This window comes from Chlorocebus sabaeus, chromosome 10, assembly GCF_047675955.1.
Source record: "Chlorocebus sabaeus isolate Y175 chromosome 10, mChlSab1.0.hap1, whole genome shotgun sequence".
Lineage (NCBI taxonomy): Eukaryota > Metazoa > Chordata > Mammalia > Primates > Cercopithecidae > Chlorocebus > Chlorocebus sabaeus.
Window position 1 is genome coordinate 4,283,829 of NC_132913.1, and position 17,204 is coordinate 4,301,032.

The window sequence follows — 17,204 nt, forward strand, 5'->3', positions numbered from 1 at the left end:
CACCAGGCACCTCTAGGCCTCTTCAGCGGGACCAGCCTTTCTGCTCAACTCAACCAACAGTTCTTGAGAAATTTCCAGGGGCAGCAAAGTGCTGTAGCCCCTGACATGTTTTAGGGCTGAATAGGAGGTGGGTATCAGCAGACTCAACACGTATTTATTAACTTAAAACAAGCGTCACTGGTCTACTGGCAAAGCTGGCTAGCAATAACCTTATCTTCTCCAGGAACAATGATCATTAATCATTCCTTCCTGCTGGGCGTAGGAGACGACTCGGCGTATAGTGGTGGAGCAACTGGGTGGTAGAGGCAGAGATCTCGTTCCCTGATCCCGGCGCCTTAGTTGTAAGGTGGGAATAGCACGGAGACCGAATGAAACAATGCCTGTCAAGTCCCTTAGTACACAGTGAGCGCTCAGTAATGCTAGGTTGTTGTTATTATAATAAATTGTTAGCGAACGGGAAGACCGAGCACCGATTGGTACTGGGCTAGGCGCCAGAGGCAAAGACGTGGAGAGGTCCCGGAGGCGCCTAGGGGATCCGGGCGAAAACCCGAGCAGCTAAGGCCGGGAGGAGGCGGAGCGTCGAGCACCCGGCGGGCGGTGAGCCCCTGGAAAGGGAGGGGGCTCGGGGCGCGCTCTCCTAGCAGCCGTGGCTCCTCTGTTCAGGGCCGCACCCCCATGGCCGCACTTTCTCTTTGATTTCGAAAGCACTCGCTCTCCTCCACCTAGTCTCCTTTCCTGGGTTGCAGAAGGTTACTGCTTGCGGGGAAGACCGAGACGCCGAGCCCGCGGATTAGTCCCCGCCCCGGGGCGGTGTCGCTGGAGCGTCAGGGGAGTCCCGCTCGCCGCAGCCCCAGCGCCGCGCGCGCCCCTCCCTCCTCGCGGACCTGGCGGTGCCGGCGCCCGGAGTGGCCCTTTAAAAAGGCAGCTTCTTGTCCGGAGGGGGCGGGCGGGGGGCGCCGACCGCGGCCCGAGGCCCGGCCCCTCCCCTCTCCCTCCTTCTGTCCCCGCGTCGCTTGCTGGCTCGCTGGCTCGCTCGCCGGCCAGGCGCACGCTCCGCCTCCGTCAGTTGGCTCCGCTGTCGGGTGCGCGGCGTGGAGCTGCAGCTGGTCTGGACGCGCGGCCGGGGCTGGGGGCTGGGAGCGCGGCGCGCAAGATCTCCCCGCGCGAGATCGGCCCCTGCCACCGGGCGAGGCCTGCGCCGCGATGGCAGAGATGGGCAGTAAAGGGGTGACGGCGGGAAAGATCGCCAGCAATGTGCAGAAGAAGCTCACCCGCGCGCAGGAGAAGGTGAGCGAGCCGGAGCCCCAGCCGCCGCGGAGTCCCAGCCGCCGCGCAGTCTCGGCCACCTGTCCCCCTACCCTCCGACCCTGGGGCCTGGTCCTCCGCCGGGATCTGACGCTGTCACCTCCAGAGGAGCGCTTTCGAGGGGCTTCGGGGTCCCCAGGTTGCGTCCCCCGGCGCTCTGGGTGCCCTCTTCGGTTTGCGTCCTGTCTCCCCACACCTGGCCGGGGCAGGACAGGGCCTCGCTTTGCACCTTCGTGGCTCGGCTGCACAGCAGTGGCCGGCCCTGCTCCAGGATCTTCTCAGGCGCGCGCTCCAGGCTAACCCGCATTGGAGGCCAAGGGCCGGGAGGCTGGGAGGCCAGGTGGTGACCCCCCGCCCTCCAGGCCCATGCAGGCAACCCAGGCGGGGCCGGCGCTGGGGCGAGAGGGAGTTTGTCTCTCCACCCGCGGGGCCACTGTTCCCCCGGACTCCCAAGGCTGCTTCTGGAACCGGCACCCGCAGTTCCCTCTTTCCCACTGCTTCTCCACTTTCGTTCTCCGCGGGCCGAAGGAGGGATGGGGTTTCCTTTCCCGAGAGGTGCCTGCGGCCTGGAAGCTCCCGCCCAGCCTGGCCCCACCGGGAGCCCGGGGCTGTGCACCCCGCAAGGAGGTGCCCTCGCCCCAGCAGGGGCTTAGCGTTTCCGGCGGCCGGGGAGCGGGTGGGGGCACTGGCTTTGGGAGCCCACCGCCGGGTGGGGAGCTGGCCTAGAGGAGGGGCGTGGAAGGCGCCACAGGAAACCCGACCCCTCGTCGCGGAGAGCTGGAGTGGGGGATGGAGCCGGGGCCTCCCAGGGTGCCCGGAGCGTGCAGGAAATGCAGGGATTGAGAGGTGGGAGTGGGCACCCGGTCAGCTGTCTATCGTAAGCCACCTCTGGTTTATTGAATTGGATCACGCCAGCTGCTGACGCCACTTCCCCTGCCGACTCCGACTCCGAAATCTGAGATTGCAGAATCTGGGTTTCTGCCAGGGTGGCCCCCCAGTGCCCCGCGGCCAGGCCTGCCACCTCTCCCACCCGCCTCGCGACCGCTGCCGCCGGGTGGAGGCGCAGGGACAGGCCGGCCTTCCCCTGCCAGGCCTGGTGGCTGTTTATAAACAATGACTTTTGCTTCTGAGACCCGCGGGCTCCCTAAGGATGCAACCACGTGATTGCTGGGGGAGGGGGGAGAGGGGGGCGCCTAGAGCTTCCCCATACCTCCCTCAGAGCCGTGCTGCTCATCCCTGTGTTTCCTGGCTGAGGAGGTGGGTGGGTGTTCATTAAAGGAAGGGCCCTCAGCTAAGCTCCAGATCTGCCCAGACCCAGCTCCCCCACCCCCCACCCCAGGGGAGCAGGAGGAGGAGGAGGAGGAGGAGGAGGAGGGATTAAAGCCCCAGGAATAGCTGGCTGGGGGCTGGGAAGACTTCAGGTTGTGGGGTGGGGGGGTTGGCCGTGGCAGCACAGATGCAGCCACCCCTGCTCCCCGCTGCCATGACTGGGTAATCCATCTGGGTGCCTGAAGCAGGCAGCCCTGGGCCAGAGCCTGTTTCCTTCCCTAAAGGGCCAGGGAGATGAATGGGAAGCTTGGTTAGCTGAGATGCGTTCCCTGCCCCCATCCCACTGGTGTCCCACTCCTTCCTGGCTCCCCGAGGCTCTTGGTGTGTCCCCTTTGCCCTGGTTGTCTTTTCTCTGCAGCGGCATCTTTGATGTCATTCTCAGGGCAGTAGGCATGGGCTGTGTCTCCTCCAAGGAGGTGGTGATGTATCACTGAGCCCCTGAGCCACCATCTCTCTCGCTTGAGCCCCTGTTCTGTGGCCACGGGCAGTTGGCTGACAGTTGGTCAGCTATGCATGCTGGACTTGGCCAACAGCTGACCTTGCCCATACCGGGCTTCCTGAGACTGGAGCTGTTTAGTGTTCCAGCTGCTCTCTGCCTGCTGGAGACTAGTTAGGGACCCTCCCCCCCATCAGAAACCAAGGCAGTGTGACCATCACGACAGGCATCCCGGCCAGGTCTCTGAAGGTAGCCTTTGCCTCGCTTTGGGATGCAGGCCCTGCTCAACCCACAGCAGCCTCTGCTGTGTGCCTTCCTGGAGAGTCTGTGCCATCGTGGAAGGGTCATCCTCAGTGTCTTCGGGTGGTGATCAGTGCGGCATCGAACTCCCACTGTCAATGCAACTGGAATCCTAGTCTCTTACAGGCAGTCCCACCACTACACCTACCTTGCCTTAGTGAAATCAGTGGGTCATGGGCAATTCGTTTCCCTGTGGCCACAGGAAGGCGTTTCCTGAGCAAGGATGGCAGGAGCTGTGCTGGGAGGCCGGGCGAGTCCTGGCGTCCTGGTGTAGGAAGAATGCCCGGTATCTTTCATCCACCCTTCTCCCCCAGCCTTCCCGCATCCACTTCCAGCCCAAACAGCCAGACTGTGAGGGTGACAGTGTGGTCAAGGGCAGCCTGCACTCTTGTACCCTGGGCCCTAGGGTCCCAAGCCAGCTCTTTTTTGACTGTTGTTACCTGTTGACCCTCTTTCCTCCACCACTGGTCTGGCTGCTCCCTGAGGGCAGGGCAGGGCACACCTCCAGGTGTGTGCATCGAGGATGTTAACTGGCCCCAGTGGGTGCTTAGTGAACGTTTTTGAACAAGGGATTTGGGCCGGACGCAGGCTGATGGTGGATTGATTTGTGTTGTTTGTTCTCTGCCGTCACTCATTCATCAAATCCTGCCTGGACACAGGCCCACTGCCTTGTCCTGGGCTGAGCCCCCGATGCTGTCTCAGGCAGGGTGCATGTGGCTCTGGCCTGCCTGGAGCTTTTTCTTGAAGGTCCCATGGCCTGTGGCCTTGGTGTGAGGAGGGCATGAGAATAAATTGGAAGGGTTGCCCGGACCTGCCAGCATGGCACCATTGCTCCTGGCCCCCCAGCCGCTGCCCCCGGAATGCCTGGGGTGCACTGTGTGTGCTGGGATCTCGAGCCTGTGGGCACCGTGAGGTCATCTTCCCATTGCGTTTGGCTTGTCGAACCCTCTATAAATGATTGTGTCCATTTTTGGGCCTCAGAAGGGTGGCTAGGCAAAGCCAATGCAGGGTGGAGCCTGGGTCAGATGACGGTGAGGATTAGAGGTTGGCAGGCTGGGCCCCTCGGGGGATGGGGCGGCTGCGGAGAAGGACAGCCGAGGGGGTGGGGATCTGGCCTGCTGGCCCCTGAAGGCGCATGGCTTGGGAGTCCTCATGGAGCGAGCCTGACGGAGCTGGGCCTTGCTCTGGCCGCGCTGGGCTGACAGTGAGCACAGGAGGAAGGCTCTGGCAGGGTGGGAGTGTGCATGCTGTCCCTCCCTCCCTGCAGGCCCTGAGCATGCTGGAGGGGTGCAGGCTGGACAGTGGGGAGGGCCAGCTGGGAGGAGGGAGGGCCCAGGGTTGTCAGTGCACAGCACAGCGCTGACAAGATGAGAAGAGGCTCACCAAAGGAAGGTGCAGTGGTGGCGATTCCTACAGCCTTGACGCATGGCCACGGATTGCACTATGCTCAGCTGCGTGGTTAAGGTCTCCTCATGCAGTAGCCACCTTAGCCTCCTCCGGAGGAGCCAGGCCTGTACACCAAGCCTTATCTTTGCAGCAACCTTAGAAGCAGCAATGCTACACCTGAGAGTGGGTGCATGGTCCCTGTAACAGAAAGGACAATGGGGACATAGGCAGGCCCAGCCACCTGCCCAAGTCACCCAGGCCCCCAGTGATGGCACTGGGAGCCCACCCAGAAGCCCTGGTCTCCCTACCTTGGCCACTGACTTTGCAGGGGTCCCCCCCCTTCCCAGGCCCTAGCACAAAGCTGCCCCCCTCTACCCACATTCCCTTCTCTGTCCATCTTGGGGCCCATCTCTGTCCTTCTGTCCTTGAATGTCTGAGGTTCTTCCCTGCCAGCTGCTGTCCTGTCTTTGTCTCTGTCTCTGTCTGTTCCTCCCTGCTCCAGGCCTCTTCCCTCTGAACTTGCTCAGGCCCTTCCTGCATCTCTCCAGTCTCAGCTTCCCCTGGACCCGTGTTACTTACGTAGATGGTTCATCTCACCCTGCAGGGAAGGCTTCTGAGCTGGGCATCTTCTGTGGGTGGGCCAGGGTATGTGGGGGCTCTTGGGTATTCGGTAAAGGCGTTTGGGCATGGGAGGTTGGAAGCATGGCTCCTAGACTTCCCCAATCCCCCAGGGGCCGTGGATGGCCTGAGTACAGCCTTCTGGCTCATGCAGGGACCAAGTCGGGCACAGGCTGCTTGTCCAGGAAGACAGAGAAGGGAGCTTGGTAGGCTGCCTGGGGCGTGGGGAAGGAGAAGGCATTCCAGGAGGCGCAGGCATGGTCCAAGGTGTGGAGAAAGGGGTGAGGGCATTGAGGATGCCAGCTCTCTGAAGAGAAGGGGTGCCTGGGTGGTAGATTCCCTCCAGATTTCATGAAGTTGTGGAGGCCAGGAAGCTCTGTGGATCCCAAGGATTCTCGGAGAAGCTGAGGTTTGAACTCTCCGCCCCTTCTTCAAGATCACCACATTGGAGCTCCCTTCTCACTGGCCTCTGACCAGGTCCTTGCCCCCGAACTCAGCGTCTGGCCCAGCTGGTCCCTGACAAGCTGTGTGACTGTCCCTGAGGTTCCAGAATCCCCGAGTCCTACCGTTGGAGGTAGGCCCTCTGTCCTCATATCTCTATAGGGAACAGCAGAGCGTGCACGGGCTCTCGGCTTCCCTGACGTGCTGCGGACCCTTCTTGAGCCCTGTTTCTTCGTGTATCAAATAGGGGATAAGAATGGTTCCTCTTCACACATGTGTTGTGGAAAGTAAAGCCCTAGGCAGGTGCTTGGGGCATAGCAAGTGCTTGTTGAATGCCAGCTGTGTGGCAGAGCAGTACCTTGAGTCCACATGAGGCGCCCTCTCCCCGCATGGCCCCACTTCCCAGCCCCGGTCCCCGGAGTGTCCATTACAGGCCTCTATAGACAGCTAATCCCTCCTGAGCCTGGAGCTGATCAGGCTTATGATGTTCACAGACCCGGGGCAGTGAGTGTGTACGTGCACGCGTGTGTGTGGGTGGTGTGTACGGGGGTGGAGGGTTTGGGCTTGGGACTCAGAGAGCGTTACAGTGAATCTTGACTACTCCCACCATAAACTGTAAGTTCTTTTTCCTGTCTCTGGGCTTAACTTTTCACCATTGGCATATGATGAAGTTTGTGTATTCATTCCTTTATTCATGCAACAAATATTGAGCACCACCATATACTGGGCACTGTTCTAGGGAGCGGGGACCCAGGGGTCAACAGAACCAAGCCCCTGCTCTCCTGGAGCTGACATTCTCACCAGGGGAGATGGTGAAGAAACCACCAAGTATGGTGGCAGGTGCATAGAGGGGTGGTGAGGCAGGGACTCACCTGCCCTCAGGACTTCCTACGTGTGTCCCGTGTGGGAAGCCTGTGCTGGGCTGAGGATTCAGGTGTGGACGTGACTGTGGGCGCTCACACAGCAGGAAGATCGGGTGGAGAGAGGCAGGTGGGCAGCTCCTGTCTCAGGTGAGGGGCACCCACGGGAGGACGGCTTCCTGTGGGATGCCACCTTGGTTTGTTGTGTTTTCCTAAAGCTGCCTCTTTGGCAAGCCTCCTTTTAGGATTAAGAGGGCAGATGTGCAACCTCGCTGGGTGTTTGTGCACGGCAGGTGGGCAGGGGCTCCTGCCCAGGATGGAGGATGGGGGAGGCAGGAGGGGCCGCTGAAGGATGGGAGGAGGGCGCCAAAGATGGCCTTTGCTGCGGAGGGCCACTTGGAAGAGTCTCATGCCAGGCGGCAACTGTGGGTGCGGTAGAAAGCACGCTGGCTCTAGACAGCTAAGTTTGAGTCTTTCCCCGCACATTCCTACCCTTGGGCAAGTCTCACTGAATTCTTGGAATCCCAGTTTCCTCATCTGAAACAGGGGTCATGATCTCCGTCACTGGGACTGCGGTGAAAGTGAAATGGAAGGTGGGGCTCCAGGTTCTGCTCCTGTGGAGACCACTGGAGGGACTCGGCCTACGGCTGTGTTTGTGCTGTGGAAGAGGCCAGCACCCGGGCTTCTGAGAGGCCGCAGGATTGTGGACCTGCCAAGGGCTGCCAGGGGTCAGGGTTGGGGAGCTGAGGAGAGAAAGGCAGGCTCTTCCTGCCCCAGGGAAGCCTTTGTCAAATATTAACTTAAACATAATGGCATTGTTTCCTGCATGCCGGCTGCATGCCGTCATCACTTTGGACGGGTGAGAGTGTTATCCGTCCCATCCACAAAGGAAGAAACTGAGGCTGGAGTGGTTGTGTGACTCTCCAATGGGCCGTCGGGGCTTCCTCCTCCCTTGTGGTCAGTAGGATCAGTAGCGGAGTCTGGCCTGGGGCAAGGCCTTGGAGACAAGCAAATGAGATGGAGGCGTCCAGCGAGCTCCCGGCGTAAAGCCCTAATGGTGAAGGGGCGTCCTTGTGACAGACTTTGATCCCCAAGACCATCCCCTATTTAACAAGATTTGGGGCCCCTGCAGCCCCCCAGCTCCACCTGGGGTCTAGGCTTACACTTTGGAGTGTGTGGTAGACTCTGGGGTGATGGGAACACCTGGGGTTTCTAGGTACAAGTCCAGAGATGGGGGTTCATGCACGCAAATGAGGACAGACAGGACCCTGCGCTGTGTGGGAAAACATAGTAAAAGCTGTCTCCAGTTTATTCCAGCCTAAAAGAACACCCTTGGCTGGGCGCGGTGGCTCATGCCTGTAATCCCAGCACTTTGGGAGGCCAAGACGGGTGGATCCCCTGAGGTCAGCACTTCTAGACCAGCGCTGGCCAACATGGTGAAACCCCGTCTCTACTAAAAATACGAAACAAAAATTAGCTGGGCGTGGTGGCGGCGCTTGTTATCCCAGCTACTCAGGAGAATGAGGCAGTAGGATTGCTTGAACCCACGAGGCAGAGATTGCAATGAGCCGAGATCGTGCTGCTGCACTCCAACCTGGGTAACAGAGCGAGACCTCCGTCTCAAAAAAAAAAAAAAAAAAAAAGGCCGGATGTGGTGGCTCATGCCTATAATCCCAGCACTTTTGGAGGTTAAGGCGGGCGGATCACGAGGTCAACGGATCGAGACCATCCTGGCCAACATGGTGAACCCCCGTCTCTACTAAAAATACAAAAATTAGCTGGGTGTAGTGGCGTGTGCCTGTAATCCCAGCTACTTGGGAGGCTGAGGCAGGAGAATTGCTTGAACCTGGGAGGCGGAGGTTGCAGTGAGCTGAGACTGCGCCTGCCACTGCACTCTAGCCTGGCAACAGAGTGAGACTCTGTCTCAAAAAATAAATAAATAAGTAAGTAAAAATAAAGCTTACATCCCTCTAATTTTGTTTCTGTTATTGCTACAGTATTTCTTTAATGAGATGATGGTCATACTCTTTGTTTTTTAATGTTCCTGGAGAGGAAAGAACCATGCTGCTGACCCTGCCCCCCACCACACACACACACGCACCCTGGAAAGATTTCCTGGGGGGAATCCCATGCTCTGGGCACTTTGCTTTGCTTCCTGACCCAGGCAGGCCCGTGTGTTTCTGGCTCCTGTGGTCACCAAGGCATCTTATCCCCTCAACTTGGCTCTCAGTAGGTGCATACTTGTTGCACACGTGGCTGCATGGATTCTTCAGGCAGTGGGGAGACAGCACTGATGGCTGGCAGAGGTCCTGGAGGCTCCCTGGGTTTGAGGGTGCAGGGTTGGGGGGGGATGCTGTGTCTGCAGGATTTAGGTTGGGGCTAGGCTAGTGGGTACAGATCCCACCCCGCCCTGGAGGGACCCAGGATCGCTTCTCATCACACTCTCCTGTGGTAAAGCAGCCGTGGTCAGCTGCTCAGGGCTGTGGTGGGGCCTAACCCGAGCCAGTGGCTGTAGCACTTGGTGCCCAGGAATGGCGTTCTTGTGATTGTCCCGGGCCCAGCCGAGGAGTCCTGCCTGATTTTAGGCCAGAGGCCAAATAGGGCTTGGCCTCGGCCCTCTGCAGGGGGCTGTCCTGTAAGAGAAAGCTTTCAGGTGACAGCAGTACTGGGTAGTGCTGACTGGCGGTTCAGTGTGATTTGCTGGACCCAGACGTCACTGTGAGAGCTGCTGCCCTTGGGTACATTTTGCTGGCTTTTTGCAAAGCCTCTTCCGTCTGCTTCCTCGGCCTGCACCTTCAGCCCCAGTCATGACCCAGATCCCAAGTGCAACAGCAGGTGGGGTGGGATTGGGGTCACAGGAACAGCATGGGGCGTGGGGGTGGGGCGGTTGGGCCTTGGAGCCTAGGGACACAGTGGCCTTGGGGCACTGAGGACTGTCCTGTGGTGCCCCTGGGAGAGGGCATTTATGACCCCATACTATGCCCAGCCCCTACTGCTGCCTCCAATCTGCAGACATCTCCCCTCTGCAGTGTGAGGGCCGCAGTGTTGGGTGCCGAGCCTGGATTGTTACGAGGAGTGAGTGGGCGGCTGCAGCAACTGCCACAGGACTGGGTTGGGGGCCGGGGAAGGATTTCTCACTACCGGGGTCCATGGAGCTCAGGCCTTCCGTTCCCTGCAGGCCTCCCCATCCTCAGAGACCCTGGGGCATCCCCGCTAGCTCCTGAAATATGGTCCTTGTTTTGTGGGTCAACTTCTTTTTTTTTTTTTTTTTTTTTTTTTGAGACAGAGTCTCGCTCTGCTGCCCAGGCTGGAGTGCAGTGGCCGGATCTCAGCTCACTGCAAGCTCTGCCTCCCGGGTTCACGCCATTCTCCTGCCTCAGCCTCCCGAGTAGCTGGGACTACAGGCGCCCGCCACGTCGCCCGGCTAGTTTTTTGTATTTTTTTAGTAGAGACGGGGTTTCACCATGTTCGCCAGGATGGTCTCGATCTCCTGACCTCATGATCCGCCCGTCTTGGCCTCCCAAAGTGCTGGGATTACAGGCTTGAGCCACCGCGCCCGGCCTGTGGGTCAACTTCTTACTCTGAATGAAGTCCCCCGAGGAGCCTCAGATCACTTGGGTAGAGGCTGCGATGGCTTCGGATTTATACCCTTAGTCATTCTGTTGTCTGTGGCCTGCCCACTGTGGGTCCCTGCTCTCAGGAGCTCCCAGCCTTGCACACAGCACCCATCCCGGGACTGTGGGTTGGGGAGGGCACTGGAGGCTGAGGGGCTTTCCATCAGGCCGTGGCAATCAGGGAAGTCTCCTTGGAGGAGGTGGAACCTGAGCCAAGTTCGGAGGGCAAAGGAGGCAGGTGGTAACGTGGGGAGAGATGCTCAGATGGCAGTGGGAACAGTGCTTGTCAGGGCCCATTCAGGGCCTGAGTCTGAGAAGATGGGCAGAGGCTGGGCCTGGGCCATAGTCTGGGGCCCCTGGGAGAGGCAGGCTCTGCCCTGGGCTCTTCAGCTTCCCTCCTCACGTGTTGCCTGAACTGTTCTTCTATCTCCTAGTCTGGCCTCAGCAAAGGACTGTGTCTTAATTGTCCTGGGTTGCGGGTGAGGGGATGAGCCTGGAGTCTCCAGAAGGAGTGGCCTGGGCCAGATTAGAATCCAGCTGTGCCCAGGGTCTGGGGCAGGGCTTGGGCCTGGAGTCCACCCCTGTTAGGGCTGGGGATACAGGGGCCAGATGACATCTGTCGCTGGAAGGGCAGGTAGAAAACTTCCTGTACCTGCCCTGTCTCATGCGTGCCTGCGTCTCCACCTGCTGCACAGCCCAGGGTGACACCAGGAGGGCTGACGCTGCTGGGCCTGGAGGGCTGGCGGCTGGGAGGTCCATCAGTGGATCTGCTCACCCTTTTTAGGGCACGCGTGTATGCACAGCCCTGTGTGGCCAGGCCATTGGGATGGCCATGGGGGTCCTTTTGCTTCCAGAGCTGGGTCAGAGCTGGGAAGGGGCCTTAGAGGAGTGGTCCTGGCAGCTGTGGGGAGCCCTGGCTCCAGGATAGACCCCCGAGTGGGGAGTGGGCGCAGTAACGTGAATGACGCCGCCATCTCTGTTGTGTGGATGGAGATGGGGGCAGTGACTGGCAGTGAGGGGTTTCCACCAGGCCCGTGGCTGGAGAAGCTTTGTTGGAACCGCAGGGCTGGCAGGAGTGGGTGCCAGGAGAGCCTTTGCCAGCCCAGCCCTTTTTTCCAACAGCTGCTGCTACTTTCTTTGGACCTTTGCTCAGCTCGCCGTCTCCCTGGGGCTGCGGCCAAGATGACAGTCCAGGGCAAGCTGGGGCCCTTCTGGCACAGAGAGGCCTGGGGTCTTTGGCCTCCTATCCCTCTGGCCCGTGGCAGCTCCCCTTTTTTCTCTGACCTGAAGTGGCCTGAGCTGTCTAATTCCGTGTCAGGGTCCAGATGCAGGTGATGAGGTGGATGGAGCTCGGAGCTGGACCCTGCCTGGGACCATGGGCAGATGGGCAAAGGGAGGGGAGACGCTGAATGAGAGAAAGGGGAAGAGGAAAGTTAGGATGCAGGGAGGAAGGAATTCATCCCCTTGGGTCCGCTCCCCTGCTGTGGCGCTGGGCAAGTCACTTGCCCACGGCTTGGTGGAGGGTCTGGGGGAAGCACAGAGCTCTGCCCTCCCTGGTGGGTGATGCAAACGCTCTTTCCCAGGGAGCATCTCATGACAGCCCACAGGTGTCGTTCTGGCTTTTGTGTTTTGAGCTTGTTGTCTGTGCTCAGGACAGGTGTCTTGAAAGTGAACTTCAGTGAGCTTCCCCGCCATTCTCTCCCCACCACCTGCAGAGGCTGAAAAAGCTAAATCGGGAGCGGATGGTCTCACCTCTCCAGGACAGAAGTCGGCTGTCCTTTGACTAGAGCCTGATGGAATGGGGAGGAGAGGGCAAAAGATTGCAGGCGGGGCCGAGGTTGGAGGGGGCCAGATGAGGGGCACGGAGCTGGGGTGGAGGTGAGGGTCTGCCATCATTTATCCATTCACTCACTCACTCACTCACTCACTCACTCACTCACTCACTCACTGGAGGAACCTGCTGTGTAGCGGAAGACCACAGGCTCCAGGTGGGCCACTGAGCCTCAGTGTACCCACCTGGGAACCGGGAAGTGGGAGACTCCTCTCTCAGCAAAACAAGGTGAACTCCCGACTCCTGTAAGTGAGAATGGCAGCAGCTGCGTTCCTGCTGGGTCCGGCTGGGTCTGGAAGGTTCGGGGGGCAGAGCCATTGCACCTCTGTTGCATTATGTAATTTACTAGGAACTGTCACACCCGCCGCTTTCCATTTGTTTCTCTCTGTGCCCTGTGAGGTAGGTGGGACCAAACTACGGCCCCATCTGGCAGGTGAGAACAGAGGCTGGAGAGTGGGGAGTGGGCGCGGTACTCTGGGATTCCCTCCCTCCCGGGTTGGCCGTTCCCAGGCGCTGCCACCCCCATCCCCGAGTCCAGGGAGTGGGAAGGAGGTGGTAAGAGGAGCTTGGAAGGGACTGTTAAGGTGCAGATGTCTTTGTTGTCTTCAAATGCAAGTCAGTGTGGGGGCTGCCGTTGTTGGGGAACACCTGGCATATGCTTGGGGGTGGAGTGGGGCTCCTGGGTGACTCCAGGAGGCTGGCACACCAGAGGGAAGGTGAACCCACAGAGCCGGGCCCCTCACTTTGGGATTTCCACACTCCTGGGATCTACCAGTGACCCCGCCAGGGAGGCATGGTGCAGGGGACCCGGGTTCCCGCCGGAATCCCAGGACCTGGGAGGATCAGATTTGAATGAAGCTGGCCTGACTGTGCTCCTGAGACGCCCACGAAGAAAGAGTTGCAGGGATCCTGGGGGATGTCAGTGGCTTGGGAGGGGACCCCAGGACGAGGAATAGCTGACTCTTGTTCTAAACTGAGAAACAGAATCCACAATTAATTGGATGCATTTGCTGAACCTGGGACAGGACCCAAATATTGTTCTTTTTCTGAAATATGAACCAAGCCAGGAGTTTATTTATTTGTGTCCCCCTCTCCCTGCAAGGACTCGGTGAAGCAGCCTGTCCTGGAAGGCAGCCTGGCGGAGCTAGAATGTCACCGCCTTCCCCAAGTGGACCCGCCCACCCTGTCCTCCTGGTCTGGTGAACATGGGCCTGGAGGAGGTCCCATCTGAGGGGGTCCTTTCCTGAGGGCATTGGGGGCAACACCACCCGGGTGGGCAGGGTCTGTTGATCCTGGGCTGGTCTGGCCTGGGCCGACTTCAGAAGCCTCCCTGAGGAATGGGTGTGGGCTGCAGGGCTGGGCCGGGGGAGCTGAGTCAGCACTGTGGGAGCCCTGCTCACAGCAAGGACGGAACCTGATGCCAGCGTCCGGCTTTGTGCCACTGCACTTGCGGGTCACCCTGCCTGCTGTGCTGCGAGAGGCTAGGCAGGCCTCCCCCACAGTCTGCAGTCGGCTCAGCGCCGTTCCAGTACTCAGACTGTGTGCCTGAGCCATGCAGGGAGAGAGGGACCTGTAGCTCCCAGGTTGCACTGGCCTCCTGGCTAGCAGGGAGCAGGAGCGCCCAGGTTCCTGCTCCTGCTCTCCCTACTCATCTCCTTTTGACTTCCATAAAATGGGCTAACAGCCCTGCCTGCTGGACTCGATCCTGAAGGGGGAGGCTGGACCCATTGTGCCTGTGTTCCTGGCTTCTGGCACATAGTAGGCACACAGTGCCAAGTAAAATTGGCGTGTGAGGCTTCGGAGGATAAAAGCCTTTGTATAAGGCTTTGCAAAGCACCTTACACAATGCAGCAAGGTGGAAAGAATATGACTTTCAAGTCTCAGAGCCCTGGGTTCAAATCCCAGCTCTGCTCTTCCTAAGTGCTTTGACCTTGGACAAGTTACTCCCCTTCCAAGCTTCAATGTCCTCTTTTGTGAGGTGGGATAATGTCCTGCGTGGGAGGGTTGTCATGAGGATTAAATGGGAGAACAGGTGTCTCCATTTCACACACGAGGACCCTGAAGGTCAGGGTGCCGGCTCGTGGACTAGCCCTGCTCCAGGGTGGGGAGCAGAGCCTTAGGCCAGTGGGGGGTGTCCAGCTGCACCCATGCCCTCCGTGTGTATGCTCTAGGGTCGTCCCGTCTGAGGCGAGTCCAGGGAGTCCAGGCCTAGTTCAGGATCCAGATGGTAGGACTTGAGGCCTTGGGAAGGAAGGAAGGGGAGGGGATTGTTTAGAGACAGAGGCAGGGGCGGAAACGTGTGATATCTTCTTCACCCATCATAAGGGCTACAGCTGACACCACTAGAACGAAAGACAGGTTTCCAAGTGAAAAGCATCACATTTCCTTAATCAACATTTTACATGACTCGGGGGCCTTCAACAGTGAAGATCAAGGACCCAGAGAGAACTGTCGGTTTTCAGGCATGAGTTGGTGAGGAATGGACAGCCGTGTAGACATGTGATGGGACAAAGGGTGTGACCTCATGGTGACAGTCCGAGGGGAACCCAGCAAGGCCTGTCGGCTTGGCTTCTTTCTGGCCTCTCTGTGTTGTGTGCCTTTCTCCCACATGGCGTGCAGGACCCCTGTGGAATGAGGGTCTTCAGGGGTGAAGGGAGTGGGAGAGAGCGAACTTTCTGGGTTTCATGGCTGGCTTTGGAGAAAAGGGGTTTTGGTCTTTATGCTTCACCTTGGGAAAGAAAAATTCCAGTTTTGATGACTCACCTGGGCAGGGAAAAGGAGAGGGGAGAGACAGAAGGGCGGGAGAAGGTCACGGAGAGCTTGCCTCTGAGGCCTTTCGCGTGCCCTCTGTTCAGAGTCTGTGGCCAGCCACAGCACCACACTATGGGGTGCTGCGTTCTGAGCCCCGATAGGGCCTTGTGGGGGCCAGGCCCCAGGTGATACTGTAACCCCCCCCACTTCCCCTTTAGCCCTGCCGCCCTGACCCCTCTCTATGTGGACAGCCCTAGCGTGGGGTTGGCCGGGGGCTGACCTCGCATCTGTGGGCGGCCCCCAGGCTGCGCCCCACTCCTTTGGCTCCCTCCTGGGGTCTTTTTTCTTTTTTATTTAGAGGGAGTGGCCCCTCTGTCTGTCTGCTCAGCCCCTTACTGTTGAACTGTGCTGCTGTTGGTGGAGAAGGCCCTGGGGAGGAGGGGACAGTGCGGGAGGAGCTCCTCTTCCCTGCGGGCACAGGGAGTGCAGGCGTGGGCTGTGGCTTCTGGGACTTCTGTCCTCTCTCCTGCATGGGGTCCCTGCCTCCCCTTCCCAAGCGCACTGCACTGTGTTGGAGGAGGCCTGGATGTGTTAGTGAGGGGACCTGGGCACACTCTGGGGACCTTTCTGGATGATGACTGAGACTGCAGGGCGCATCATCTGGAAGGGTGGTGACCTGCCCGGGCTGCGGGTCAGTGGGAGGCCCTTGCTGCCCCTTGCAGCATGGCCCTGAGCTGGTGGCCGGCCTCAGCGCTGAGCCTGGTGGTGCCAAGAACTGCGGGCAGGTGTTCAGGCCTGCAGTGAGCACCGCTGCCTCCCACACGGGGCAGCCCGCTGAGCAGCTGTCAGCCCCTCTGGGCCCCGTTGCTCCTGTGACCTCCCTCTAAGGTCAGTGGGACCTGGATTATGCCCAGAGAGGGTTGGCACCTGCTGAAGTCACACAGTCCATTAGGGTGGGGCTGGGCCATGTCCACTTCTGTCCCACTGTGCGCTGACGTCCTGCATCGGGTGGGGAGGGCGCAGTGCCTTTGTCCCCCACATCCATGTCCCTCTAGCCCTTCACATTTATCTCATTCTGCTCCTTCTTACCACACAGCACAGGATGGGCAGGGTTGGGGGAGGAAGCCCGGAGCCTCTCTGCTCCCCTGAATGTTCATTCTACCTGCCAGGGCCTGGGGCAGGGGCAGGGGCAGGGACGGGGGTAGGGGCGGAGGCAGGAGTGTGGTGGAGGGTGGCATGGGGGTAGAGGCCAGGCGGAGAGCTGGGCCAAGAGCCTGGGGAAGGGGCAAGGCTGGGGGCAGGGCTAAAGGCAGGGGCCATGGGGTAGGGCAGGGGTAGCCACGTGACTCCCTCCACATGTTCTTGTTCTCTCTGGCTCTCTGTTCCATTCCCCCCACCCACCAGCCCCTATTCTTTTGTTGTTTTTCTGAGACGGGATCTTGCTCTGTCACCCAGGCTGAGTGTAACGGCACCATCATAGCTTGCTGCAGCCTCCAACTCCTAGGCTCAAGCGATTCTCCTGCTTCAGCCTCCTAGGTATCTGGGACCACAGGTGCATGCCATCACACCTGGCTAATTTAAAAAAAAATTCTTTTTTGTAGAAATGGGGTCTCCTTATGTTGCCCAGGTTGGTCTTGAACTCCTGGCCTCAATCAGTCCTCCTACCTTGGCCTCTCAAAGTGCTGGGATTATAGATAGCCATGAACCACCACGCCCGGTCAGCCAGCCCTTATTCTTGATCTGATTACCTGTTGATCAAACACCTCATCCCCTTCTGGTTCCTTCCCAACTTTCCTCCAGCCTTGGCTTCCTACTTCTGGGGGCAAATACAGTGGAAACAGCCTTGGACCCGAAGTAGGTCCATCCTCCTCTTCTCTGGGACTCAGAGCCTGCCAGCCTTGGCTTTCGTTTTTGCATCTGCAAAGAGGGGGAACCCCTGTGGCTGAGAACAGCACCCACACTTGTGTGGAGCGGCAGGGCATGCTGGACAGGCCAGGCTGAGGCAGAGAAGCCCCTAGAACAGCACTGAGCAGAGGAAGGCCTGAGAGTGCCCTGGGGCTGGGGTGAGGGCAGCCCTCCTCAGTACTATGTTGCATGGGGTGCCTGTTGGCGCCTCAGTGGGCACTTCTGGGTGGGCGCTACCTAAAGCTGACTCTGGGCATTCACTCCTTTGAATAGCAGAACTGACAACAGTACTGTTTGAAGTTATACCTATGATGTGTTTGAGATAAACACATATCTCCCGTAGGCGCCATTTACTAGTTCCAGTGTCATAGATGTAGAAACCGAGGACTTTGATTTAGGAATGAATGAATAGCCTGGTTGCATGTTTA

The 17,204-nt window shown here is 59.1% G+C and overlaps 1 protein-coding gene across 15 annotated transcripts in view; it reads left to right on the forward strand.

The window, feature by feature from the left end:
* The first annotated feature begins 321 nt into the window (after positions 1-321).
* The window catches only part of BIN1 (bridging integrator 1), a 60,561-nt gene continuing 43,678 nt past the window's right edge, over positions 322-17,204 (forward strand). For 4 of the 15 annotated variants that reach the window (XM_007964629.3, XM_007964631.3, XM_007964634.3 and 1 more), the window contains exon 1: positions 846-1,287. In XM_007964629.3, coding sequence (XP_007962820.1) covers positions 1,204-1,287 — 84 coding nt within the window. In that variant the 5' untranslated portion in view covers positions 846-1,203. Of the gene's footprint in view, positions 347-842; positions 1,288-17,204 lie in introns of those variants that run through there. The other 11 variants (XM_007964632.3, XM_007964636.3, XM_007964637.3 and 8 more) reach the window with 8 other exon arrangements.